We start from the raw sequence: 25,888 nt of genomic DNA, 5'->3' as shown, positions 1-25,888 counted from the left end.
GAAATATTTCCACCCACCTAACAAGGAGCCACGCTCATAAACAGGCAGGCAGACGGGGTGAGAGTCAGAAGGACACAAGCTCTCGGGGCAGCAGCAGTTCAAGCCTATGCAAACACTTTAAGAGCTGATGTTCTATCAAAGGCGAGGACAAGTCACACAGACACGCTCCAACACTTACTCGCTAATAAACACTCAGCCATTCAGACACATTAGCAAGGACGGCTTCCACTAGAAAGACTGGCATCCACGAGAGAGGAGAGGTCCATCAAGGACACACAGTGAATTCTTTATCCTGACTGGGACACACACGTGTGCTGAAGGTGTGCTACCTAGCGTGAGGAACAGGACTGTTCCAGCATCAGAGAGGAAGCAGCGAGCGAGTGGATGGATGCCTTCTGCCGACTCAGTGGCCTGGACCCTCTGTGGGTGAGTGTCAACGGGCCTTTTGTGTTTTCTCTCTCTCTCTCTCTCTCGCTCGTTCGCTCGCTCGCTCTGGATTAATGTCCAACTCTGTGACTCTTGGTATGGTGAATGTTGCTGATAAAAAAAAAAATAATAATAAATAAATACATTAGCCACATGTTCTCGAATAATCAAATATGTTGTCAATTACTCGCTTCTTGGAGTCCATGCGGGAATTTCACAAACTGTTTTTCCACATTAAGTGTAGCAAGAGATTAGCTCAGCATGTTTCGGCCTGCAGGAATCTAAAGAGGTGGAGATGTTGCGTCCTATGCATTAGGGAGTTCTCCATATTTCAGATCTCCCACAAAAAAAAACTAAACAATATCACCACTTTAGCTGGAATGTTCACGGTCAGAACTCGCCTCTTTTCACTCCTCTTTATCACGCCCCCTCTATGTTTCTGGTTCTCATTACAGCACTTTCACCATCATGACAGAAATCGTATGAGTGGAATCACATTCAAATGTTTTTCTTTTTAGCTGCGTAACGTAGCAAAGAGCAGGCTTTGCATTGTTGTCGTGTTTGCTTCTGTCTTCTGTTTGCTGTACCTTCCCTTTTTAGCTGTAGTAGTCATGAACCTTACACATACCTCTGAAACAACGTCATTGCTGGCTTTTTGGTCACAGCCTTGAGGTAGTGATGGGAATTTCTCTAAAGCATACAAAGCCCAGCTGTCTAGAAGAAAGAAGCTGGAAACGAGGAAACGTATTTAATGCAATTTACGTAGACTATAGGTCAATTCCACCTTTTACTGACACATTTTTTTTGCACTGCAGTTTTATGGGCACATTTGGTGTGAGGAGGATTTAAAAGTTTTGACTTCGCCTCAGTTTGTCGGTCATGTGAAGCAGACGCCTTTGTGGCCTGCGAGCCGATGCCTTGCTGAAACCACTTCAGTCAAGGGTGAGAAAGTGAATAAGATGTGAAATGTACAAGAAAATGTTTGGAGTGCGTCTTCATGAAAGCGTTCTGTTCATCCCTTTGCCATTAACCACAGGAGTCAGAAGAGTCTGTGAAAGTTGCCGCCCACTCACTGGCTCTCAAGAGTAATACTGTTTAAATGAACAGACATGCACTTACAGAGTCCACAGATGCACAGTGAGTGCAAATCCTTTCATTGCGTAACACTGACCTTTGATTTTCTTTTTCTTTTGGGTGGTTTTTCTATTTTTGAACATTTTTGCAGGGGTGCTTATAGGACTCGGTGGTGAGAAAGCCAAACATACAGCGGTAATTCAAAGTGAAACAGGTAGCTGCTAGTCAGACCGTGATTCACACCCTTTTGGCTCCAGAGGCTATGAACGGTGGCGACTTATGGGAAAGAGAGATTAATCACAATGCATGCTGCAACGTTCAGCCTCTTGATGTTTTTTTGACACACTTTTTGAAAAACAAAAATATTGAGACTCGCATTTTTAACAGGAACCTTTCTGGGGCAAGTATAGTTTTTACATCCAGGATCATTTTTCTATAAAACGCCACTGGCACATCTCACAATTTGGTAGCGGAAAGTGTTAGTCCAGCAAAAAGCAGGTCTAAGTTGTGGCGCAGGTGTTGTAAGATGATCTTGGTGGATTTGATCAAAGCGCAGGCAGAGAGATTCTGCGTTCCACTGATTCTGTGGTGGATCTTATTGAATTTTGTTCATAAATACGACGTCAGTGTGCATCAGTCTACCCTCTGAATCGTCACACATTATTAACATAATCTTTAATATTGCACCCCCCCCGGCCGGCTGCTGCATAACGATGGGGTTCACACCCAGGTAGGCCAACTTAACATCATCCGCAAGTGGAGATCTTCTAAACCTACTTTCCACGTGTTGTTCTCCCAAATGGACTCTAGTGAGTCTGTCACGCTTCCGCCACGCGCCTCTCCTGAGCTGAATTGAAAGGAAATAAGTGAAGTTACTTCAATTGGCCGGGAATCAAGTTGGCTACGTTCACTCCCACAATGGCGCAGATGCCCATTTCTACCTGTCGATGAAAATACCAAAGGAAAGAAACTCCACCCATGTGCACAATTAGGCTGAGCTTGATGCTGGACTTGCACTGGGCATGAAAATACGCCCCTATATGTTTCTTTCATTTCCCCTTCTTTTGCAATGCGTAAGTGTCCCAGTCCACGTTTGTCGAACGAGTGCACCTTCAAGGATTTAATGACAGAGCTGTGCATGCTCGGTTGTTATATAATGACATTATGGCTTCAAGCCACTCTCCCTTGTTTAGCAATGCCAATCTGTGCTTCCATACGAGTAACTTTCAAACCACTTCCTTTGGCATCTTGTTAGCAGAGCCAGACACCCTGCAGGCCATTGAGGTGATGAACAATAAAAAGCAAGACGACAACAACAAGCCACTTACTATGTTATTGTGTTACAAAAGTCTTTGGTTCTGCCAATGTTATGTATAAATAAAGATGCCAACAAATGGTTCGTTGGGTTTTTGTTCGTAAACTAGGTTTCGGGTATGAGCTTTAATCTCTTTTGACTTACTTTGTCTTGCTTAAAAAAGACAGGTCAAAGACTTAACAAAGGCTGACTCAGCTTTTCAAAGAAAGAAAGAAAAAAAACTCCTCCTGACACTGTCCAGCCTGGACTCACTCACAATTTTGTTGACTGTTTGTGGTTTCACTCCGTCCTGCTAGGAATGCGAAAACGTAGTCTGCATTCTCTGGATTTGGGCCTAGTCTTCTCACTTTCTCAGTCGAGTGATATTTTGCTGGATTATATCCTTGTAGTTTAGTGGTCATTTTAAAGTATAATATTCGCAAAAAAAAAAATAAAATGTTTTTTTTATTTTTTTATCTCTCTTGCAGGACTGGAACCGCACGTGGTACACAGCCAATCCAGACTTGACCCAGTGTTTTCAGAACACAGTTTTAGTGTGGGTCCCATGTGTCTATTTGTGGTTCCTTGCCCCTCTCTACTGCCTTCATCTTTACTGCCATGACCACGGACGCATTCAATTGTCCTCCCTTTGTATCACCAAGATGGTGAGTTTCATTGAATATGCGAGCTCCACTGTTGCTCGTGAAAAGGATATAAATGATTTTTTTTCTTCAAATAAACCCTCAACCTGATTTCACTGTCCTATTTAGGTGTTCGGGTTTCTGTTGGCCTCCTTTGGCTTTGTGGAGTTTTTCTACATCTTACTGGAGAGGAGCGAGGAGATCGAGCAGCACATGATCTTCCTGCTAAGCCCCATCATACGCAGCATGACTGTGGTAAAAAATTGAGTACTATTTCTTTTTTTATTTTATTTTAATTTTCTTACTTTATTTCTTACATTTCAACAATGAAAAAAATGCAAATGATCCAATTGTTTTAGCATATTCATAGTATGATTGTATCTGGTTTTGGTGTCAGTTTCACGGGCTGAAAATGTAATTATTTGAAAACAGGTTTAAATTGTTTGTCTTTGACACCAACACCAATATCGCTTCTGTGTAAATTGGCCATTTGTGGAAAAAGTCGCGCTAAGTGCAAGCATAAACAAAGACAAATACAATACGAGCTAAATAACCATGACAGGTCACAGCCTTGGTGTTTATAGCCCTCTCCTAGTAAAGGTACAATGACCTGTACCCCTACTGTGACCAGAGGAGTTTCATTGCCAACATGTGCAAGGCCTCTGGAGGGAATACAAAAGGCAGTTTCAGAAATGACTCAAGAGTGCAAGTTAGTGTGTACGTGTCTAGTGTTTTTTTTTTTTGTTTGGTTTTTTTTTCCCCAAAGCGACATTGCCAAATTCTGACCTGGCATACATATAACAGCATTTTGACAAGTCCATGTGAAAGGGAATTGTTGGACAATCTTGTCGTCATGATGTGAAACTTTTTTTTTTTTCTGAAAGCTCAAATGTTTTTCTAGGAAATGTTATTAGTTTTTTTTATTAAATGACATGAATGGATTTGCCTCAGAATTTATAACAACCAACAATTCTATAAAATGATCATTCTGTAAGTGAGTAAAACCTATGGATTGTGTCAAACCACTTGTCAGACATTCCTCCCGTGTTGCCGGGGGCAACAAGAAATTTCTGGGAAAGTGGCTCACATGTCGACGCGCATGCACATGAAAGAATATAGAACGCATCATTCATTGGCAAGACACTAAGGTGAAAAGCAAAATAACTAAGGATAGATTTATAGTGTTGCAGTCAATGTAAATATTGCATTGACCTGCAAACGTGCTCATATTTGACCATCAATCATCAAGTGTGCAGAGTAGAATAAGACTTCCATCAATTTCAGTTTCATGTGGGAATAGTGTACGTGAAGGACAGAGATGGGCACTTTACCCAATTTTGCCGGCCCGTCATCCATCTGTGAACTTGGAACATTATTCAAAGCTTGTTAAAAGGCTAATTTCCCATTCAAATCCCCTTACTGTAATTTCCAGACTACAAAACACACCTGATTAAAAGCCACAATAAAAGCCATAAAAACGGATTTCTACATACATTAGCCACTTCGGACGAATAGCTGCGGAGCTCCACGTTATGCTCATATTAACTCATTCACTACCAAATGAGTGAAAAGAAAAGACGTATTTGGCCGTCAATGGTATTGAATGAGTTAAACGCAACTTAAAATGCGTATTATGGTTCTCAATTGCTTCTTCACACAGCTCCAGCTGTTGTGAAATACGCTATATAATTAAAATTGTATAGTAATGTATTCCCTCTCTCTCTCTCTCTCTCTCTCTCTCTCTCTCCCTACCTCTCACTCTCTCCCCCTCTCTCTCTGTCAGTTGAACTCTCAGTTAAAGGGTCAGTACCATGCAAAAGCAGATTTCATTCTGCTCCGAGTGCAAATATTTGAATTCTATATACACAGTAATTGACCCGGTTAAGGACGATCACAGGGACGGACGAAAAACAACTTTCTTTCTTGCGCAGTCTGTCCTTTTTAAAAAGACGGAATGCCCATCTCTGGTGATGGTACAATTCACTTAAAGTGTCGTAGTTAGGTGTTAAATTGTCAAGCTGCATTCATTCACGAGGGCACGGCTTTGACTGATGTCGGCATCACGATGCAGTCAACAGTCAGATGAACCTCGAGCCACTGCTGCTTGTCTCTCGCTTTGCTCACAAAGCTCCCATTCTCTGGAGGCCTTGTTTGGTTTCTTGCTCCCCAAACCAGACTGCCTTGCCCACCTGCGGTCCTTGCAGACTCCCAAACAAATACAAGCACTTCTTAAGATAAAACGCACTGAGACATCTAATTTCAGAAATGGTCATTTATTTTCAGGTGGGTGATATATCATTTATCACATCAGCATCATTCCCTCCAACCATATTCATATTAGATTTGATCAGAAGTCAAAATTACAACGAACATGTTTACAAGATCGCAATCAGCATTCATTTGAACGCACATATGAACATAAATAGCTGAAATTGACAAAAATGGATCAATTGGCTCGTCTACATGACATTGGATAGGCTCCAGCACGCCCGCAACCCTCGTCGGAATAAGCGGTTCGGATAATTGATAGATGGATGAAATATATTGGTGTTGTTTCTAGTCGTGTATTCAATGCAATATATTGGTGTATGTCATAGACGTACTTAATTTACTGATTTCAAAATTTGGCGAAAATAACAGCCGAGCCCACCGGGCAATCGCCAGTTATAGCGATTACACACTCCCATACTGAAAAAACATTCCAAATCACATTTTTTTCTGTGCCTTTAAGAAGTTTAGACTACTGAAAGTAAATATTCCCATATCTGTACAATCCTTTGCGCAAAATATTTGTGACCATAATCTTTTAAAATTAAGGAACAGACACATCACACGCTTAAAAGGACACTAATATCACGAGATTTAAACCATTCCATGATGCACTGTAAAACCTGAGCCGTCATCATTCCTGCAAAGCTTCCACATAATTACAAGGTGGGGATTTTACGCGGATTTAGTTCCACCCACTTACTCATACAGTAGATGCAAACAGGCCTGATGGCTTACGGGTAATATGGCAAGTTATAAAAGGGACATTCAAATGCACAGCACAATTTTCAGGCATTTACAGTGAGGTTTGGGCTAATGCAATTTAAAACTCATCATCCGAGAACAGAATGTACCAGCAACAGGGACTTTAAATTCTAATTAAATAATTAATGCAGCATTTTTTTCAAAGTCAAGTTTTTCCAGACTACCCATACCAGCTAAAACTTCAAGAGTACTTTTTTTTTAATAAAATGATTTGAAAATTACTCTTCATGTGTTGCTGGGCACAATGCAAATGTTTCTCCCTGTGAGACTGACCAGGGCGTAATACAACTTTCCGCATGACTGAACGCCTTTGGCAGATCCTATATCAAGGATCCCCTCGTCTCTTTCTGCGTTGTGTGCAAAAAATCTATTTTATTCTGCAGAATGTAAGGGGAATTTCCCATTATTGACGACATGAAAAACATTTGTAAGGTCAGTAGTATAGGTTTTAGATCCTATTAACTCATTCACTGCCACTGGCTTCTATATCCGTCAATGGCAGTGAATGAGTTAGGAGCGTGTACTTTTTTTTTTGTATACTGTGGCCTGCGATTGGATACAGGAAATGAGTGTTCTATGACGTAGAAGTCCAATTCTTGCAATTCAAAATCATTTTTTACTCAAGTATTTTTTGTGTTCAAGCAGCAGGAGGCGTTAAACCAGCCATGGGCAAACTACGGCCCGGGGGCCACATGCGGCCCGTTAAACGTTTTAATCCGGCCCACTGAACTTGAAAAAAATGAAATGAATAAACCTTGTTCATGTTTTATTTTTCCTGTAATTCTGGAGTGTTCCCACTAGGAGGCGCACTCTAAGACAGATATTTTGTTGTAATGGTTTTGTTCCTTTTCATTTCAAATTAAAGCAGGTTTTTGCGATATACTAAATGTATTTTTTTCTCAGCTGAGGTAAGGTTACCAAAAAACGCTCCATCCATCTTCTCCTGGTCCGGCCCCTCTGTCAAATTTTAGAACCCATTGTGGCCCACGAATCAAAACGTTTAGCCCACCCCTGTGTTGAACAAAACTCTTGCGTCTCACTTAAAAATAAGATAGTCCACAATGTTGGAGCTCATGTCATTGGTCAAAGAATGGCAAAACATGTTGTCCTCCCAGTGCTTACTGAGATACGTTCACAACCACATAAACAACAAGTTTGTAGTGGAAAAGAACAGCCAAAGAGCAAATCATCAACGTTAGACCACCGAATGGAGACGCCAGCAATGTTGTTTACATCGGTGAGGGCACGCAGAACTCTCCCCCTATCAAGTTGTTGATGGGAAAATCCTATTACCACTGGTCTTTAATAGGCAGTACTGTGGCTCATCCCAGACTAACCAATGTGGTGCCTAAATTTACTTTTTCCCCACTCGGTGAGCTGGCCCAATCGTGTGACGTCTCATTTGGCCAACCACTTGGATTGTATAGCGGCTCCCAACACCCAACGCATGACTCAACTGAGGAAAACTGTGTCCCATCATTGACTCTTATTTCGGACAAAACAACTTTCTGCACATTTTAAGAGACGTTCCCATTAACTAAATTGTCAGTACCAGCGCTGGTCACCTCCAGGAATTTTTCAGCTCTGTTGCTAGCGACATTGGCAGATAGCGCTTGGTTTTCTTCCACGGAATCTTTTTGGTCTCGTTAAAACCAGAAGTGTCAAATCTCGGTCCAGAAAGTGCAATTCTTGCAAGGGAGCTTGTTTACTTGCCCGTTAAATCGAAGCCAAACCTTGGCCGAGTTTTTACATTCTGGACTTGGATTTGACTCGCCAGATTAAAGTCATATTCAAGGAAACTTAAACCACTCCTCTTCATCATACCTGACTTTCCTCGCCATGAATGTTGTGATCATGAAATGAGCTAGAATAGTGAAGCGATGCCAGTCGCGATTGAAAACTGAATGCGGATCTCTCACGAATGCCGAGTGGATCCCAAATGTCATTTTTAAAGTGTCAATGCTTTTATTTTATTTTTATTTTTAAAGTCATATTCTATGTCATCATAAAATACTACAGTAGGCCTATCGTAAAAATTAAATGTGGATTTCTGTTTGTTTTAACTGGTACAAATTCTAATCGGATTCCAAGAATTACAATGACTTTAGCGCTATTTTTTTTACTAGCGCTGGCAAGAAGCTAGCCTATAAATGTGTGAATCATTTTCCTCTCTCTGTTTCTGCTCAGATCTTGGCTTTATGTATCATCCAGTTGGAAAGAATACGAGGTTGTCGCTCTTCTGTATTCCTCTTCCTCTTCTGGGTCTTGGCTGTTGTTTGCTCCCTCGTGCCACTCAGAGCAAAGATCCAGCTGGCCATCGATGAGGTATGTTGTTTTTGTTTTGTAGTCATTGCGCTAATCGATTAGTGTGTTTGTTTTATTTCAAGTTAGATCCACAAATGTTATTCAGGCTTGTCCCCCCCCCCCGTTGAACATTGAACATGTTAAAAGCAGTCCTATCTAGTAAAGTGAGCTGCCGCCCATAGTCTAGACAAAAATTTCCAGGATCACAGCTTGAGCTGTAAGCTAGGTCAGCAAAGTGTTATTTCATCCTCCATTTTCAACCAAAGTAACTGTACGTTTAGCATGTGTAGGAGGATGACACTGCCAATTCTGGTCAAGCCCGCATGCATTTAAATTTTTCTTTTCTTCCTGTGCCTGCTGTGCGACACTGCAATCATTGTTGAATGAGGCTAAGTTTATATTTAGGTGTGCAAAGCGGGCTGTTTCATTTGCATTTCTTTTAAAAAAAAAAAAAAGAATGCTCAAACAAATACGCATCCATATTTTTGTTTTCAGCGTGAGATTCCCACACTGCTTGGGGGTTTGTAATGATGGGTCTGGGATAAATGCTGGGGAGCCATGGCAGTGCAAGGTCAAACCAGAAGAACGTCAGCGTTGGGGTCATTGGTTTATTTCCAGTAAACGCACAGCCAGATGTAAATCCATACATCGAAACGTTCACACTTTTGACACAATTTGGTGACAAAAAGTGCTCATTATCCCCATGGGATCTTGCCGTTTTGCTGCCAATGTCATACAGGGTACACATTCAAAAATACACATTCAGTTTTTCTACCAAACCAAAAAAATGTTTTGTTCGTTTTTATCGCATTTATCTCATTATGTATCTCCACCGACCCGGAACCGGTTAAGTTCAGGATCGCAGGGACTGAACAAGGTGCCGATTTCTGTAGAATTTGGGCGAGAGGTGGGGTACGGCCTGACAATTTAAGATGTAGCACATCTGTATTGTAAAATATAATTCATAAGTACAAAACTTTATCCTAGGCCTTTTTATTGGTGCCTCTGTTTCATTTGTTTTATTTTTTTATTTTATTTAATTTTTTTACCTCAAGCATATCATGAACACTTCGCTGTGACATAATTCCCTGAGACAAAATGAGCATCATATTTATAAAGAAAGTGTCTAAGTTGTCTGACAGTGTTGAAGGCTGGACGACAAGGTTCATGTTTGTGGACCTTTGGCCTTTCTTGCCTGACCTACATTTTTCTCACCCGCAATTCCGACCAGCTTGACCCATTTTAGTCTATATGTGGAAAGATCCATTTGGTCACATTATATCCCCATTTCTGGGCACAGCTCCATAGTGTTCAGAGAAAAATGTTCGTGTTTACTATATAGTTCTGGATTGCATACATAACCATAGTGTTGCACAACAAACTAACTGCGGCTTTGGCGCTGACCCAATAGTAAAAATGGGCCAAAATAAACAGCTTCTGTATGACAAGGATAACATTTGCAAAAGGTTCTACATGGCAGAATATTATGAGTGAAGACCGTATTTTCCGGACTATAACTCGCTATTTTTTTCTTCGATTTTGAATCGTGCGGCTAATAGAACGATGCGGCTTTTCTGTGGATTTTTCTTTCACCAGTAGGGGGCGCTCTATAGTTCAGAAAATACGCTATATAAATCTTGATTTTTTTTTTTTTCTCTTGGGTCTGTTCTGTTTTCATGAGCAAATTTGTTGCCGTGTTAAAAGGCACGGTAAAACAATCTATTTATGTGCCTTTAAGGGCATTCACAGTACAAAATCGTTCTGCACATGCAGTAAACAACAATTTTTTTCAATATAGAAAACTGCGGCTTATAGCGTGGTGCGGCTTGTATATCGTATTTTTTATTTTATTTTTTAATTAATTTATTTATTTTTGGGGGGGTTGCTGCGGCTTTTCTGAAAAGTGTGGTCGCTTTTTATCACAACTGATTCATTAACTTACAGCTACATGGTGGATTTTAAAACCACAATTTGCCTTTTTACACTTGTGTGTCAGAGTGCCTGAGGGGCACAATTAGATGTTTATGTCTACCATCATGAAAGATTTTTTTTTAAGTTGGGAAGAGATCCAGCAATCAAAACAACGTATCGATGCAACTGAAAAATGTGGGTTGTATAATGTTCCTTTCGCTGTGACATTTCCATCCACAAAAACCATTAATCATCTTCTTGGCTTTGAAGAAAAAAGTCAGACTTACAAAACGTGCCTGTAATAGATGAAACCAAATAAACTTACTGACTCGTGTGTTGCCATCATGGTCTCTAAAAGTTGGTGTTTGCTTACTTCACAGGGCATTGACTCCGATCTCGTGAGATACTTGGCCTTTTTCTGCTACTTCACCATTCAACTGGTCCAGCTCTTCTTGTGCTGCTTTGCCGACCTGCCTCCGGAGGGGAAAAACGTTTTCCAAAAGGTAAATGAGAGGGTCACGTATCCCACTTCCGTCAAAATACTACTGCGGTTATCCTACCTGAGCGTCTTGTGGTGCCAAACTTTTGTTTGCGGGACACTCTGCCTTTTGGAGGCAACGATGTGATGGGATTCACATCTTTACCCTCGCGGCTTTGGCTTCCTGTGAGGAGAGTGTGAGCAAGCATGTGTATGTTTTTCCTTATCCTCCTGCATACCATTATCATGACACATGTAGTATATTTCAAAGTCCCATGAACACTTCAACTCTGCAAGCAATTAGCAATGACTTATCGTTGAACGCAGCTCCCGTCACCCTTTATTCACAGGCATTTTTTTTTTTTGAACGATTGATGAAACGTCATCTTCGCTATTATATTTCATGGCCGTGTAGGACTGCACAGTGTCATACTGAGAGCTGTTTCTGCTCTTTTGCCCACCAAACAACCTCCTCCAGCACACCGAAAGTCAGAGCCTCATCAATCAAACAGTTGTGATGTAATATTTCCCTGGTGATAAACCATAAAAACAGCTGGAAAAGTCCCTCACAGATTTCTGGCCGGTGGTGCGGTGTAGAAGCCACAGACCGGCGTCGTGGACACACCCATTGGTTGGTCTTTGGTGTGTCTTCCTCTTCTTCCTCCACTTCCTTCTCCTCCTCTGGTGAGACTTACTCACCGTATGAGAGGAAATGAAGGATGAAATGCTGGAGTGTTGGTATAAAGAGAGCAAACAGCCTAGTGAGGGGGTGGCAGGATGGAGAGAAACATATGCTTGCGTAGGCAAACGTTCTATGTGTGTGTGCGTGCATATGTACAGGACGGTTTGCGATGACACATTTCCGCTCCGTCTGCTGCTTTTGACCTCAGACATCATTTTTACTCCATGCGAACACTGGGCTCTATTTACAGGATGCTGACTTAACGGAGCTCATGGCCTCTAACTCTGAAACGCCGTTTATTTGCATTTTCACAAATATACTCTTTGCTATCATACTCTGTGTGGATGCCAAAAATCTCTGAAGTTTAGGATTTGCTCAAAAAAGAAGAGTCACTCTGGTTTTTAAATCCGTTGCAGAATCCTTGCCCTGTGAAAGACGCCTCTTTTTTGTCCAAGATTCTCTTCTGGTGGTTTACTGGGTAAGGTCCTGAAAATCTCCCCCTTTTTTTTTCAGCCCACAAATGACTCAGCCCAGCAACATTTCTACTTGTTTACGTGTGTGTGTGTTCTGTTGATGATTATATGTGTGAATCATCTCCACACTTGTTCCTCAGACTTGTTGTGAAGGGATATCGCACTCCTCTGGCAGCGGAGGACCTGTGGACGCTGAGAGAGGAAGACACGTCACATAAGATTATCTCGGTGCTGCAGGAGGACTGGACGGTGGAATGTGCCAATATTCAAAAGTGAGATAACTTCATGCGATGAAGATTTCCCAAATTGTATTTATGAGTCCAGTGGCGCCAAATGTATGCGGCATATGCGGCGCATAGGGGCGCCACGCTAGCGGGGGCGCCAAAGCGATGGAAGGAAAATATTTTTTTTATTGGCCATTTTATGTATTAAACAGCTGTTTGTTCACGGGTATGATTTGATCTAATCACTAATACTAAGAGAGGCACGTCACTGATGGGTGCCCCTCTGCTCCGTGACTGTCACCAGCGCGCCCCGCCCCCTCCTGTGCGCCGCGCGCGCACACAGACACTGACAGTGTCCAGTGCGCGCGCACTCGTGTACACGTGCGGCGAGTGTTCACAATTCAAACGTCTGATGATGCTAAAGATGTAGAAGCAAAATAGAAAGTGCTCAGGGGCCAAAATCCGAAAAAGAAAGAGGGAGAGAGAGGAAGTTTATGCAGGCGTGAAAAGCAGCTTTTCAAAGTGGTTAAAAGACAGAAGGGAAGTTGTGATGTGTCAGCGTAGTAAGAGCCACATATGGCTCAATAAAACGTTCAATAAAAGTTTGAAATAAAAGTGTGACATTCCCCCCCGAAATTTTATTTTTAGGCTACATATAAAAAATGAAACTGTTATTTTTTTTTTTTATTGTTATGTGTCTGCACACCCCCCAGAAAGTAGGAATTTGCACCCCTGCATGAGTGAGACACAAAAACATATTCATATTGCATGAAGACACCTTAACTGATATGGATGGTACAAACGTTTCTCCGGTTTTAAACACTTGATATTCAAGTCCCATCATGCCAGTGATTAGATAATAATTTCATAATAACACTAATGACGAAATCAGATCGACTTTTCCTGACTTCAAAAGGCAGAGCAAGCGCCACCGATTACATTACTAAACTGTTAGCACAAGATGACAATCACACACGCTGTGTTTTTCTGACGATTGCGCATGTCTGCACTCATCAATGTGCTCATGTGGCACATAATGTAATCCATTCCACTCCTCTCACAATGTCTCCATTCACTAAAGAGCATCCTTAGGTTAATTGAATTAATGGTCCGGGGAAAATATGGCTGTGCTAAGATTACAAATTCATCCATACTGTACAATACATAATATAGATATATTTATATATAATAGTGGGCCCCAGCAACAGAGGCCATGCGTGTAACTCTGTTTTTCATCCCCATGACAGGCAGGAAAAGGCCTTGACATCAGGTGTGGCACTTGGGAACAGGTTGCCCGACCAAGCTCAACTCCTCAGGAAGCTTCACAAAGAGCAGAGCTCTGGCTTCTTTCTGTTCAGAACTCTGGCACGCAAGTTTGGTCCATACTTCCTTACTGGTACCATGTGTATCATATTCCATGATGCCTTCATGTTCGCCATTCCCCAGGTGTTGAGGTAAGACAACGCACAGTGGTTTCTTTTGTATGAGAAATTTGGGATTCGCTATATGGGACACTGAGGAAATTGAATCGGTGGAGTATCCAAATAATTTTGTCCATATGGTATTTTACTGTAACTGTTGGGGGCTTCAAGATTAACGAAAAAAATATTTTTGGAGATGTTGTGAACTCGCTGCCTGACATAAATGAGCAAGTTTTGGTGAAACAAAATGAGGTTTGCAGAATGTTGCAGTTATGTAACTCATTATATTTAGAAGTGGAAACTGTTGAGTTTGTGTTGCTGAGACACATTTTCAGTGCACGTGTCCCACAAACCAAGTGACACTGAGTTCAATGTGCTGCGTACAGTAGCTGCCAAGCGCTCCAAACCTCAAGTTGGATCGAAACCTACCTGGGTGGAATTCAGTTAAACAGAAAGAGATGTTGTGATGATTTAAGAAAAAACAAAGCCAACTAAAATATCACATTCAAATCAGATATAAATAATAGTGGCATATTTGATCCCAGATACCAATGCCATTGTTGTTTTATAGGTATTTCCGTCAAAGACAACTAAATAAAACTCCATACTCTGTCAACAAGCAAGTCAAGGCCCCCCCTCTCGCTCCAGTGGTTTGAGTGGAATGTTGTTTTTGAGGCGCAAACAGTGAATTATTTGAAGTGTTAATTAAGGTCATGGATTTGTAAGCAAGAAGTAGACGAAAACCACAGCCCTTTGCCTCAGTAAGGCACACAGCAATGGTCTCTGAATGGCACACACACACACCACAAGAAGACAGTTGCTGGCGTGGTGTGAGGGCCGGCTGGCTACAGGCTGAGCAATGTTGCGCAAACAAAGCTGCTTTGTTTTAATTGAATTGGATTTGTGTGGGACTCACTGGACAGATGAAAGTCTGCATTCGAATCATGTTGACATGTGACATTGTGAAATTGTATCTGATTTTTTTTTTTTTTTTTTTTGTAGGCTGTGCATGCAAATGTGCAAATTCTGCTTTGGAGTAATTCAGTTGTATTCTTCTCTGTGTCTTCAGTCTTCTCCTGGGCTTCATGAGAGATGAAGATGCACCGTTGTGGAAGGGCTACTTCTATGCTACTCTCATGTTCCTGCTCTCTTGCCTCCAGTCCCTCTTTAACCATCAGTACATGTACACTTGCTTCACGGTGGGAATGAGGGTTAAGACGGCGGTTATGGGACTGGTTTACAGGAAGGTGAGAATTGCATATCCCTCTGCAGAACACTTAAATTATATTAAGCAAGATTTCGAGGTACTGTCGGGGGGGAAAAAAGGCACAGTGATTGGGCAAACTTTTTGTTTGGCGGGCCACAATGGGTTCTAAAATTTGACAGAGGTGCCGGACCAGGAGCGGATGGATGGAGTGTTTTGGTCACTTCACCTCATCGGAGAAAAAAAGTATATTTAATTTTAAATGAAAGTGAACAAAAGCATTACAACAAAATATATGTCTTTGAAAAACTACCGTATTTAGAAAATAAAACATTAACAAGGTTTATTAATTTAATTTATAAATTATAATTTAATTTTTTTCAAGTTCGGCGGGCCGGATTAAAACATTTATCGGGCCTCATGTGGCCCCCGGGCCGTAGTTTGCCTACGCCTGATCTAGCTATTTGGGCTTAGCAGTCCAAAACAAGACGTCCAGTCCAGCCCTCATCGATTCATTAATTCACAAGAGATTTTTACCAAGACACTTGTCCGTATTGTGGATTTTCAACATCATTAAATCTGCATAAATATTGACATTAGAAAAAAATGTATGAAGGTGCACTCAACAATAACGTCTCTGTTGTTGTCATTCCAGTCTTTGGTGATAAATAGTGCTGCCAGGAGGACCTGCACTGTTGGAGAAATTGTAAATCTGGTTTCAGCGGATACTCAGAAGCTTATGGACTTTGTGGTCTACTTCAATGCTGTCTGGCTGGCCCCGATAGAAATTGCCCTTTGTCTTTTTTTCCTGTGGCAAGTATGTGAATGTAGAATGTTAGGAGTTTCTAACTTGTCTGACTGAAGATTCTACGACGACTAACCATTGTTTGACTTTTTTGGGTAGCACCTTGGACCATCGGCTTTGGCTGGGATTGCCACAGTCATCCTCATTTTCCCACTGAATGGACTGATCGCAAAGAAAAGAAGCAAGCTGCAGGTAAAATAATAATATTCATAATAATAAAAATAATACAAGAATGGTTGTACATTTCTTTCAGAGCAGTTCTCATGTTGCATGTTAGGTCCAGATTGTCACAGCTGGTTTAGATAGTCGCGGAGGAGCCAGGAGCCTCGTGGGTTTGGGGCCTTGGATGGTACACTTCAGAATGTGACTACAACAATGACTGGAAAGAGCAGTCATACACAACTTTGCGTTTCTCTGAAACAACATGTGGTTTGATGAACTTGAAGTCCAATTTAATCAAACCCAGTATTGGATGGCGACCACATTTCTGGCATTTAATTGCAGACTTGTCATGAGTTATTACAATATTTTTCAATTCATTTATATTGAGAAAAAGATGCTTGACATGCTTACAAACATTCTTTGCGCTTCACGAGGCATAAACACAAATCTATTTTTTTGTGGTTTACAGGAGATTCAAATGAAGTTCATGGATGGTCGCATCAGACTAATGAACGAGATCTTGAATGGGATAAAGATTCTGAAGTTCTACGCCTGGGAGAAAGCCTTCCTGGAGCAGGTGTTGGGTTATAGAGAAAAGGAGCTGAAGGCCCTGAAGAAGTCCCAAATTCTTTATTCCATCTCTATCGCATCGTTCAATTCCTCTTCTTTCATGGTAAGAGTACCGAAATAAAAGGTTTCTATTTTTTGGTGAAAATTTTGAAAATTGCATGTGTTGCTATCTTGCAGATTGCTTTTGCAATGTTTGGAGTCTACATAATGCTTGATGACAAAAACATCCTGGATGCGCAGAAGGTGTTTGTTTCCATGGCACTCATCAACATCCTGAAGACCCCACTTAGCCAACTTCCATTTGCGATAAGCACAACCATGCAGGTAAGCTTATACTCCAAATTGTCCTGATATTGCAATGCTAATTAGTTTTTAGAATGACACTCAAAATTAAATACAATTTTCCTGTTTTTCCTGCTACCTCATGAATAGATCATTTTCACTTTGTCTTGGTGACTACAAATCAAATCAAGTCACCTTTCCTTCTGGTGTTCCCCAGGGCTCCATTCTTGGCCCTCTCTTGTTTAATTTATACATACTCCCACTTGGTTCCATCTGCAGCAACATGACATATAATATCATTATTATGCTGATGACACATAATAATAAATATCTTTTTTTTTTTACTGACCACTTATGCCCGCTTGAGGATCTCATTGATTCCATTAGCAATGTCCAACACTGGATGACAGAGAATTTTCTCCACCTTAATGTACAACATGAAACAAGCAGATAACTCAAATTATAAAGTCTCTCCATTGGCTTGAGTGCAAAGTCGATTTTAAGATTTTGTTTTTTAAATTTCTTAAAGGTGTTACCCCATCTTACAGTATGTTTCCAACACTCTAAATCCTCATGTGAATCTCTCCTCATTTTGTTATTATAGTCTCTGGAAAATCTTTGCCTTTGGAATGCTATACAATGTAATCTTAAACCATATCACGACTCAGTACCTTTTAATTTTTGTGGTTTGCTTGCTGCAAAAACATCCTGGCAAAATAGTAGAATTAAAACATCCCTGTCAGTGCCATTCAAAACCGTGACACAGCTCTATTAGATCTCATGGGATTTTGTAAGACATGAAAAAATTGTGGCCAGCACGGTGTATAGTCAGTGGATGAACTATTTCCTCTGTTCCAGGCTGTGGTTTCACTAAAACGTCTGGGAAAATATCTATGTTCAGAGGAACTGAAAGAGGACAATGTCTTAAAGGCTCCAGTGAGTTCTGGTAAGAGCACCATCTATGTTTAAATGATGACACTAGACGAGATGAATGAGCTGCTATTTTCCCTATAAACACTGTCATAATAAATGTAGGCATACCGCAAGATTTAGTTGTTTGTGTTTGTGGAGCACAACATTTTGACATAAATGATGTGCGCTGTCACTTCCTGGGCCTCCAGGATGACAGACAGACAAAGTAATGACTGGATGCGCCCATTTAGCGGTTGAACATAAATCAGCACAAGAATTCAATCTTTTGATTTATGCTGAGACAAATTAGGCAAACATGCTGCACTTTTCTGTCTCACATCTGTCAACACTTGCTCAGACAGTCTGTAATTCGTACGATGAAGTCAATCTACTTGTAATTACAGCCTGACAGCCCTCTTGAAGGGGCATTTTGTTTTTAAGTGTTATTTGTTTCGTGGGATTAAAGATCATGACAGGTATGCAGCGTTTTATGGCTCATTTTCTTTTCTCCCGCCTAGACGGAGATGATGTGCTGATTGAAAATGGAACTTTTAGCTGGTCTGCCGAGGGCCCTCCATGTCTGAGAAAGTAAGAGCGATCAACAAGACTGGTTAAAAAAAAAAGACTAAATTCATAACAGAATCAGGAGTGACGGACTGATTTTTTTTTTTTTTTGGTATTCACAGAATCTCCATCCAAGTGCCACGGGGTTCGCTTGTGGCTGTGGTTGGACATGTGGGCAGCGGGAAGTCGTCTTTATTGTCTGCCATGCTTGGAGAAACAGAAAAGAGAAGCGGGCGCGTCACTGTGAAGGTACGACATAGTATTCTGCAGATTTTCGCCCTCACCATGTTTGCATCTGCAAATACGTTCACACCTTGAGCCTTCTCTCTAATGTCTATTTAAAGGGTTCTACAGCATATGTGCCCCAGCAGGCCTGGATACAAAATGCCACAGTCCAAGACAATATTATTTTCGGCCGTGAAAAGCTGAAGACGTGGTACCGCCGTGTGTTGGAGGCCTGCGCCCTGTTGCCCGACCTCAACATCCTACCTGCAGGAGATGCAACAGAAATAGGAGAGAAGGTGAGGATGTTTTCTTAAACGCTCTTAAATGCTATGAGCATTTCCTGACAGTCTTCCCTTATAGGGGCTAAATCTCTCGGGTGGACAGAAGCAGAGAGTGAGCTTGGCCAGAGCTGTCTATCGGAAGGCAGATGTGTACCTGCTGGATGACCCACTGTCTGCTGTTGACGCACACGTAGGCCAGCACATCTTCGACAAAGTCATCGGACCCAAAGGAGTGCTGAAAGAAAAGGTAGAGTGCAACTGAGTTCCCATAGAGAAACTGCGCTTTCACCACACCTCCACCACTAACAAGAATGCGGCCTTCATTGTTGTTTTAACAAAACAAAAACCGCCACTTTGGCGGCAGTTCTTGTCTTCAGACAGCCACAACGTAGTGTTAGGTCCATCCAATTTCTCTCATTTGTGTGGCTCTGCAGACCCGTATCCTGGTGACCCATGGGATGAGCTTCCTGCCGCAAGCTGACCTCATCCTTGTCCTCGTAAACGGAGAAATCACAGAGAGCGGCTCATACCAGGAACTCCTCAGCCGCCGTGGCGCCTTTGCGGATTTCATCCACACTTTTGCCAGCGCCGACCGGAAAGAGAGCGCCATACAAAGAGGTGAGGAATCTAGCCATTTTCTGAATATTTAAATTGTTTCTGCTCTATTTGTGTGAGGCCAAAAATATTGTTTATGTAGTATATTATAAATGCAATCCTGTATCTGTTTATAATATTTTGTTTTCCTAATTTTGCTAGGCGAGGGAGTTCTCAGTATGATAACGTGCAGTTTGACATGACTGTAATCTAAACCCACAATAATGAACCATTATTAAATTAATACCTTGATGATAGTTTCGATCAAAACTGAGCATTTAATCTTTGAACAAGGATTTTACCATTGGATTCTGCAAGCGGTCTCCAAACGTAATCTGTTTTTGTGTTGACGTTTGTTTTTCGCTGAGTTATGTTGTTTCCGATTTTTCTGAATGCATCACGTGACTCGCTGGGCGGGAGGTGTGTCCGTGAGAGAGAGAAAGAGCGAGCTATCCGTTGGGCTAATGACGGAGCGAGTTTCCCGGAGTTGTGATCGATTACAGCCAACAGAGCCGTTTTGGAAGAATAAAAACGAGTATTCAATGGATGTTTAAAGACGCTACAGTATAAAAGCATGAACCAAACACTCCAATTTATAATAAAGGAAAACATTTTTCTTTGCTTTCTTGTAGCTGGCTCAAGAAGGTCCAATGCTCGTCTCAGCATGGTTGATTTCATGCCATTCTCCAGAGACTTGTCTCAGGAGCAGCTTATTGGGTAGGCAAACCTACAGCAATATTATCAAAGCAAGCTTCTTATTGAATTTAATAAAACTGACTTCTGGTCTCTCCCTTTTCGTCCCAGAGGTGACACAACTAATACAAACTTGCAGAATATGGAGCCTGTGTCTGAAACAGAGCAGGAACCGGTTCCTGAGGAGCTTGGCAGGCTCACAGAGGCTGACAAGGCCCACACAGGACGAGTAAGAGTGACGTATAATTCAATGATTTTTTTTTTTTTTTTTTTTTTTAAAAAGACTACCAGTTGGTTGATGATTATTTCATTTTCCCCTTCTACAGGTGAGGCTGGAGATGTACCAAAAGTACTTTAAGACCATAGGCCTGGCCATCATCATTCCCATTGTCTTCCTCTACGCCTTTCAGCAGGGAGCCTCGCTGGCCTACAACTACTGGCTGAGCATGTGGGCCGATGACCCAATTGTTAACGGTACTCAGATTGATGCCGACCTGAAACTGTCTGTCTTTGGAGCACTGGGCTTTGTTCAAGGTTAGGCGCAATTATTTTGTACATTGGAAGAAATTTGTTCGGGAATAATTATAACAAAGCATCTTTATTGTCTCCTCAGGCATTGCAATCTTTGGTACCACCGTGGCTATCTCCATCTGTGGCATCATTGCCTCCCGCCACTTGCACATGGACCTACTGGTCAATGTGTTGCATTCACCTATGTCTTTCTTTGAATGCACGCCCAGCGGCAACTTGCTCAACCGCTTTGCCAAAGAAATTGACGCCATTGACTGCATGGTGCCTGAGGGCCTGAAGATGATGTTGAGCTATGTCTTTAAACTCATGGAGGTGTGCATCATTGTGCTCATGGCAACACCCTTTGCCGCTGTGATCATTTTGCCTCTCGCATTCCTCTACGCCTTTGTCCAGGTAACACCTCATCTCCAATTTCAAGTCACAAATCATGCTTTTTCACATGAATTCTCGATAACCCCCAAGCGTCTTTTCTTGATTATGTTATTAATGTGTTTCATTTTTCCACCGTGGGCTATAGAGCTTCTACGTTGCTACATCCTGTCAGCTGCGGCGGCTCGAAGCTGTGAGCCGTTCCCCCATCTACACCCACTTCAATGAGACGGTGCAGGGTGCCAGTGTCATCCGGGCCTTTGGCGATCAATCCAGATTTATTCTGCAGGCCAATGACAGAGTAGATTTCAACCAGACCTCCTACTTCCCCCGATTTGTGGCCACCCGGTCAGTATCAGTATTGAACATAATTTGCTGTCTCCATTAAAATATTATTTATGAAGTGCAATGACTGCTATTTTTCGGACGATAGTTTGCTCCAAAGTATACGTTGCAGCAGTCAATAAATGCATCATGAGTACTCTTCATATTTTTTTCTTTTACTCCTTGTGCAGATAAAAATATACATATATGAAAAAATACTCTATTCTCTGTGTTTAATACGGACTACTAAATTATTTCATCCACAGATGGCTGGCAGTCAATCTGGAATTTGTTGGTAATGGCGTGGTGTTAGCAGCTGCCATTCTGTCCGTAATGGGAAGGGAAACCCTGAGTCCAGGCATAGTGGGTTTGGCTGTGTCACATTCCCTCCAGGTAAGAGGCCATGCGTGTGCTGTATTATATTATTGTCTTAATACTATCTTCATAAGCCTCAGGGGTCAAGCAACAAATGGCAAATACAAGGGGAAATCCACCAAAATCTCCTAGCAAGAATAAATTCTATGCAGGCCCACTAGTCGAAACACAGCATTCTGAGTAATATTGCGATCGTGGAATATGAGTTAAGCAGTAAAAACCACCTGTTTTTAGTCATCTCAGTGGGCTGCCATTTTTTCACTTCCGTCGACTGAAAATGACATCACAGACGCTCAGGGCTCCACTAATGACCAATCATGACTCAGCTTCAGAAAACAAGTGAGCAAGATTGGTCGCTAAAAGAGCCCTGAGCAACTCTGATGTCATTTTCAGTCAACAGAAGTGACAAAATGGCCGCCGCCTGAGATGGCTAAAATCGGGTGGATATTGCTGTTAAACTCATATTCCACAAACATAATGTTAATCAGAATGTTTAGAGCAGTGACGGCACATAGAACATATAATTGAAAAGAATATTTTTGGGTTGACTTCCCCTTTAAGGATGAAATATTTTAATTGTTAAAATAAAAGCCTTGACCCGCCCAGATGTTTTGTTTTAGCAAAAATGCAATGATCACATACCTTATATGTCCATTTTTTACAATCAGTGAATGCTCGTTTGTCTTAATGATGATAATAAGCTGATCTTATTGTTCTGCCTTGTGCAGGTGACTGGAATCCTGAGTTGGATTGTTAGATCGTGGACCGACGTGGAAAACAACATAGTTTCTGTGGAAAGAGTAAATGAGTATGCTGACACAGCAAAAGAGGTCAGCGTTTCCACCACACACATGCACGTCCTACAAAATGGGTTTTGTTCATCTATTATTTTTTAATATAAAATGATGCACCATATGCAGTGACTTATTTAATTCTCTTGAAATCATGCAGGCCAGCTGGAGTATAGAAGGCAGTTCTTTGCCTCTTTCTTGGCCCCAGACAGGAACTATCGAGTTCCAGGACTATGGGTTGCAGTACCGCAAAGGCCTGGAGTTGGCTTTGAAAGGCATTACCTTGCAGATTCATGAAAGAGAAAAGGTGAGTCATTTTAAATAATGTCATGTTTACAAAATGAGGCTTGCATGGGACTTTGTGGTACATTAGACCTCTCTGATGTGTTCCAGGTGGGCATTGTGGGCAGGACGGGAGCTGGGAAGTCCTCGCTTGCCTTGGGAATATTTAGAATCTTAGAAGCAGCGAAGGGAAAGATTTTCATTGATGGAGTCAACATCGCCAACATTGGACTCCATGATCTTCGATCACGCATAACTATCATTCCCCAGGTAAGTTTTGAACGACAGAAACCGAGCTCTGTCTTTCCGCACTTACGCCGTTTACATTCCTTCAAATATGGTGACACTTAACTCATTTAATCCCAGAAATTTCACGAGAGGAAACCCCTCAATTCCAGCGTTTTTCTGTATTCTGACTGATTTTGCGAGGCCAACAGAATATTGTGTTCTAATGCGAAAAAAAGTCGGAGGTATGAAGCAAAAAAGAAAAAAAAATGCTCAGACGTACAAATACGTCTTTGGGAGGCAGGGACTACGTTTTTGAGAACGTATATGCATACTCTATGGATTGAATGAGTTTTAAAGGAATAAAAAAAAAATTGTTTAATCTGTGACCAAAATTATTTATGGGTCTTTTTCTCAGGACCCTGTGCTCTTCTCGGGCTCGCTACGTATGAATCTCGATCCGTTTGACACTTACACCGATGAAGAAGTTTGGAGTTCGTTAGAGCTTGCTCACCTCAAGAACTTTGTGTCCAACCTGCCTGACAAACTCAACCACGAATGCTCAGAAGGAGGAGAAAACCTCAGGTAAAACATACATGAATGGTTCATGTTGCTTAATCCAGCTAATTTGGGTTGTTAGCGACTACAAATCGTTTTCATCTGTGCAGCTTGGGTCAGCGTCAACTGGTGTGCCTTGCGAGAGCCTTGCTGAGGAAAACCAAAATTTTGGTTTTGGATGAGGCAACAGCTGCTGTGGACCTGGAGACCGACACGCTGATCCAGTCTACAATCCGCACCCAGTTTGAAGACTGCACTGTCCTTACCATCGCTCATCGCCTCAACACTATCATGGATTACACAAGGTAGATTTATCAATCTCGGGTTGAATGTATGAAGCTATCAAGTAGCGTGCTGAAAATTCAATTGAACAATTTTGTATTCAGACAAATTATATGATATTTTTAATTAACACATTTCACTTTAACAAACAACCAATTGTTAGATAATCCTCAAAAATTTTCAGGACTTTATCAAGCTCATGAAATAAAAGAATTTATTCAAATTCACACTTTTTAGTTGGTAGGAAATAATATTAAAAATCTTGTTCGTGTTTACCGAAGGCTCCAAACAGATATGGACCTGCCCTAAGCCAGTGACGTCACAAACCAAGGCCGGAAATGTAAATATTAACGACACTGAAACCCTTTCCCCTTCTTGCTCTTGTGCAGAGTGATCGTTATGGATCGGGGGCACATCTCCGAGATGGATTCTCCAAACAACCTCATTGCACAGCAGGGCCAGTTCTTCCGAATGTGCCGGGAAGCCGGGCTAGTATAGGACCACGGTGCTTCCGTCCAAACTTGGCACCTTTTTATCCATGGCCTTTCAGCAAAAGTTGAATTGGCCCTTCCAAGCTTTGTGGCAGCTCAACTGAGGGCATTGTCATCGAGGGTCCAGAGATGCTACCGATCAGTTTCTTACACAAATGGACATGCTGTCCTGAATCAGGAAAGAAAAAAAATACCATCAGATTATCAACATGTAAATGAAGCTACAGTGGATTGCTGGGCGTGTGCAAGCGATTAGTAATGTATACATAGAGTTGTGGAATCGATTCATTCTAATTAAGGATCAAGGCGAAGCCTGGAATGAAAGAGAACCACAAATGATATGGATTGTTATTCCTGTTTTTAATGGGAGCAGTATTATTTACGTGTCATTAAGCACATGACATATATTTAATGTTTTCACAGGCTTTGATGTTGATGTTGAGTTACACAATTTTAAGCCTTGAATTCCAAAAAGAGGGTCATATGCATTTATATACTGCTTTGTCTTTCCAAGAACGAGGACAGAAATTACTCTGACATACTGACCAACTGGAGGGTTCAACCTGGCGAATGAGAGGATTTGAGGTTTTTCCGAGCCTTCAGAAATGAGTTTGAAGCAGCCAATTTAGAATATTTATATGTTCAGAGAATAGGAGGAAAACAATTGTGTGAGCCAAGACATTGGCAGGCAGTTCTTTATTTCTGTCAAAGTAAACACATAAAGTCCAAAGAAATCTTGTTGGTCAGATCTAACCTGATGCATATATGTGAAAACCCACATTGAATGAAGAGAATGTCTCTTCTCAACAATGGTAGTAAATCTTGGTGAGTGTATTTCTCTCCACCACCGCACAACTCAGGCCATACATATATATACTGTATATGTGTAGAAAGATTTCACTATTGTTCTGTTTTTTTTGTTGTTGTTTTTTTTTTTGCTGACGGAACAAACTGTAGATAGTCCTCAACGACCTTGATCCTTGATTCAAAGAATTATGAGCTTTTCAAAGAGAAAAGTCATTATGCTGTTTTGTCTTACTGGTTTAGACAATCTTTTCAAAGAGAAACCATATAGTTTATTTATGTGGTATTTCGAAACATGTCCTTACAATACTGAGGATTGTATATTTATACTTTTTATAACAAGCTGTTTTCATTTTTCACTGACTAATTACTATTATTGTATTGTTGTCTGCATTGTGCTGAATAATAAACATGTATTTGATTCAATTGGATTAGTGTATTACATTTAATATTTGTAATAGACTGTCAATAAAAAATTAAACAATAACAACAATGAATCAAAACGGAAAGTAAAATATTGAAAATAAAATGCAATTTCCTGAGGCTTTAAAACATGACTCTGGAAGTCCGTAATGCTAATTTACTTTATAACTATGAGCAATA

At 41.2% G+C, this 25,888-nt stretch overlaps 1 protein-coding gene across 1 annotated transcript; it reads left to right on the top strand.

Moving 5' to 3' along the window:
- On the top strand, positions 1-25,711 carry abcc6a (ATP binding cassette subfamily C member 6a). Its single transcript, XM_088302380.1, has 31 exons — positions 1-426; positions 3,283-3,459; positions 3,565-3,690; positions 8,656-8,793; positions 11,064-11,186; positions 12,260-12,321; positions 12,457-12,588; positions 13,788-13,994; positions 15,031-15,208; positions 15,821-15,982; positions 16,070-16,162; positions 16,602-16,805; positions 16,880-17,026; positions 17,843-17,930; positions 18,415-18,484; positions 18,583-18,709; positions 18,805-18,981; positions 19,046-19,213; positions 19,401-19,584; positions 20,193-20,277; positions 20,365-20,482; positions 20,580-20,787; positions 20,867-21,177; positions 21,302-21,501; positions 21,744-21,870; positions 22,581-22,682; positions 22,804-22,950; positions 23,037-23,195; positions 23,569-23,735; positions 23,819-24,013; positions 24,380-25,711. The coding sequence occupies exons 1-31, from the start codon at positions 385-387 to the stop codon at positions 24,486-24,488; spliced, it is 4,533 nt and encodes a 1,510-aa protein (XP_088158506.1). The 5' UTR covers positions 1-384; the 3' UTR covers positions 24,489-25,711.
- Positions 25,712-25,888: the final 177 nt, after the last annotated feature.

This window comes from Idiotropiscis lumnitzeri, chromosome 8 (assembly GCF_059441095.1).
Source record: "Idiotropiscis lumnitzeri isolate Australia: NSW breed Sydney's pygmy pipehorse chromosome 8, RoL_Ilum_1.0, whole genome shotgun sequence".
NCBI lineage: Eukaryota > Metazoa > Chordata > Actinopteri > Syngnathiformes > Syngnathidae > Idiotropiscis > Idiotropiscis lumnitzeri.
The sequence above is the reverse complement of the archived record's forward strand: the minus strand, read 5'-3'. Positions and strand labels throughout refer to the sequence as shown.

Coding starts and splice junctions, on each gene's coding strand:
- abcc6a (XM_088302380.1), top strand. CDS start 385: ATGGATGCCTTCTGCCGACTCAGTGGCCTGGACCCTCTGTGG. Junction 16,806..16,879: donor TCAATTCCTCTTCTTTCATG/GTAAGAGTACCG, acceptor GCTATCTTGCAG/ATTGCTTTTGCAATGTTTGG. Junction 19,214..19,400: donor AAGGAGTGCTGAAAGAAAAG/GTAGAGTGCAAC, acceptor GTGGCTCTGCAG/ACCCGTATCCTGGTGACCCA.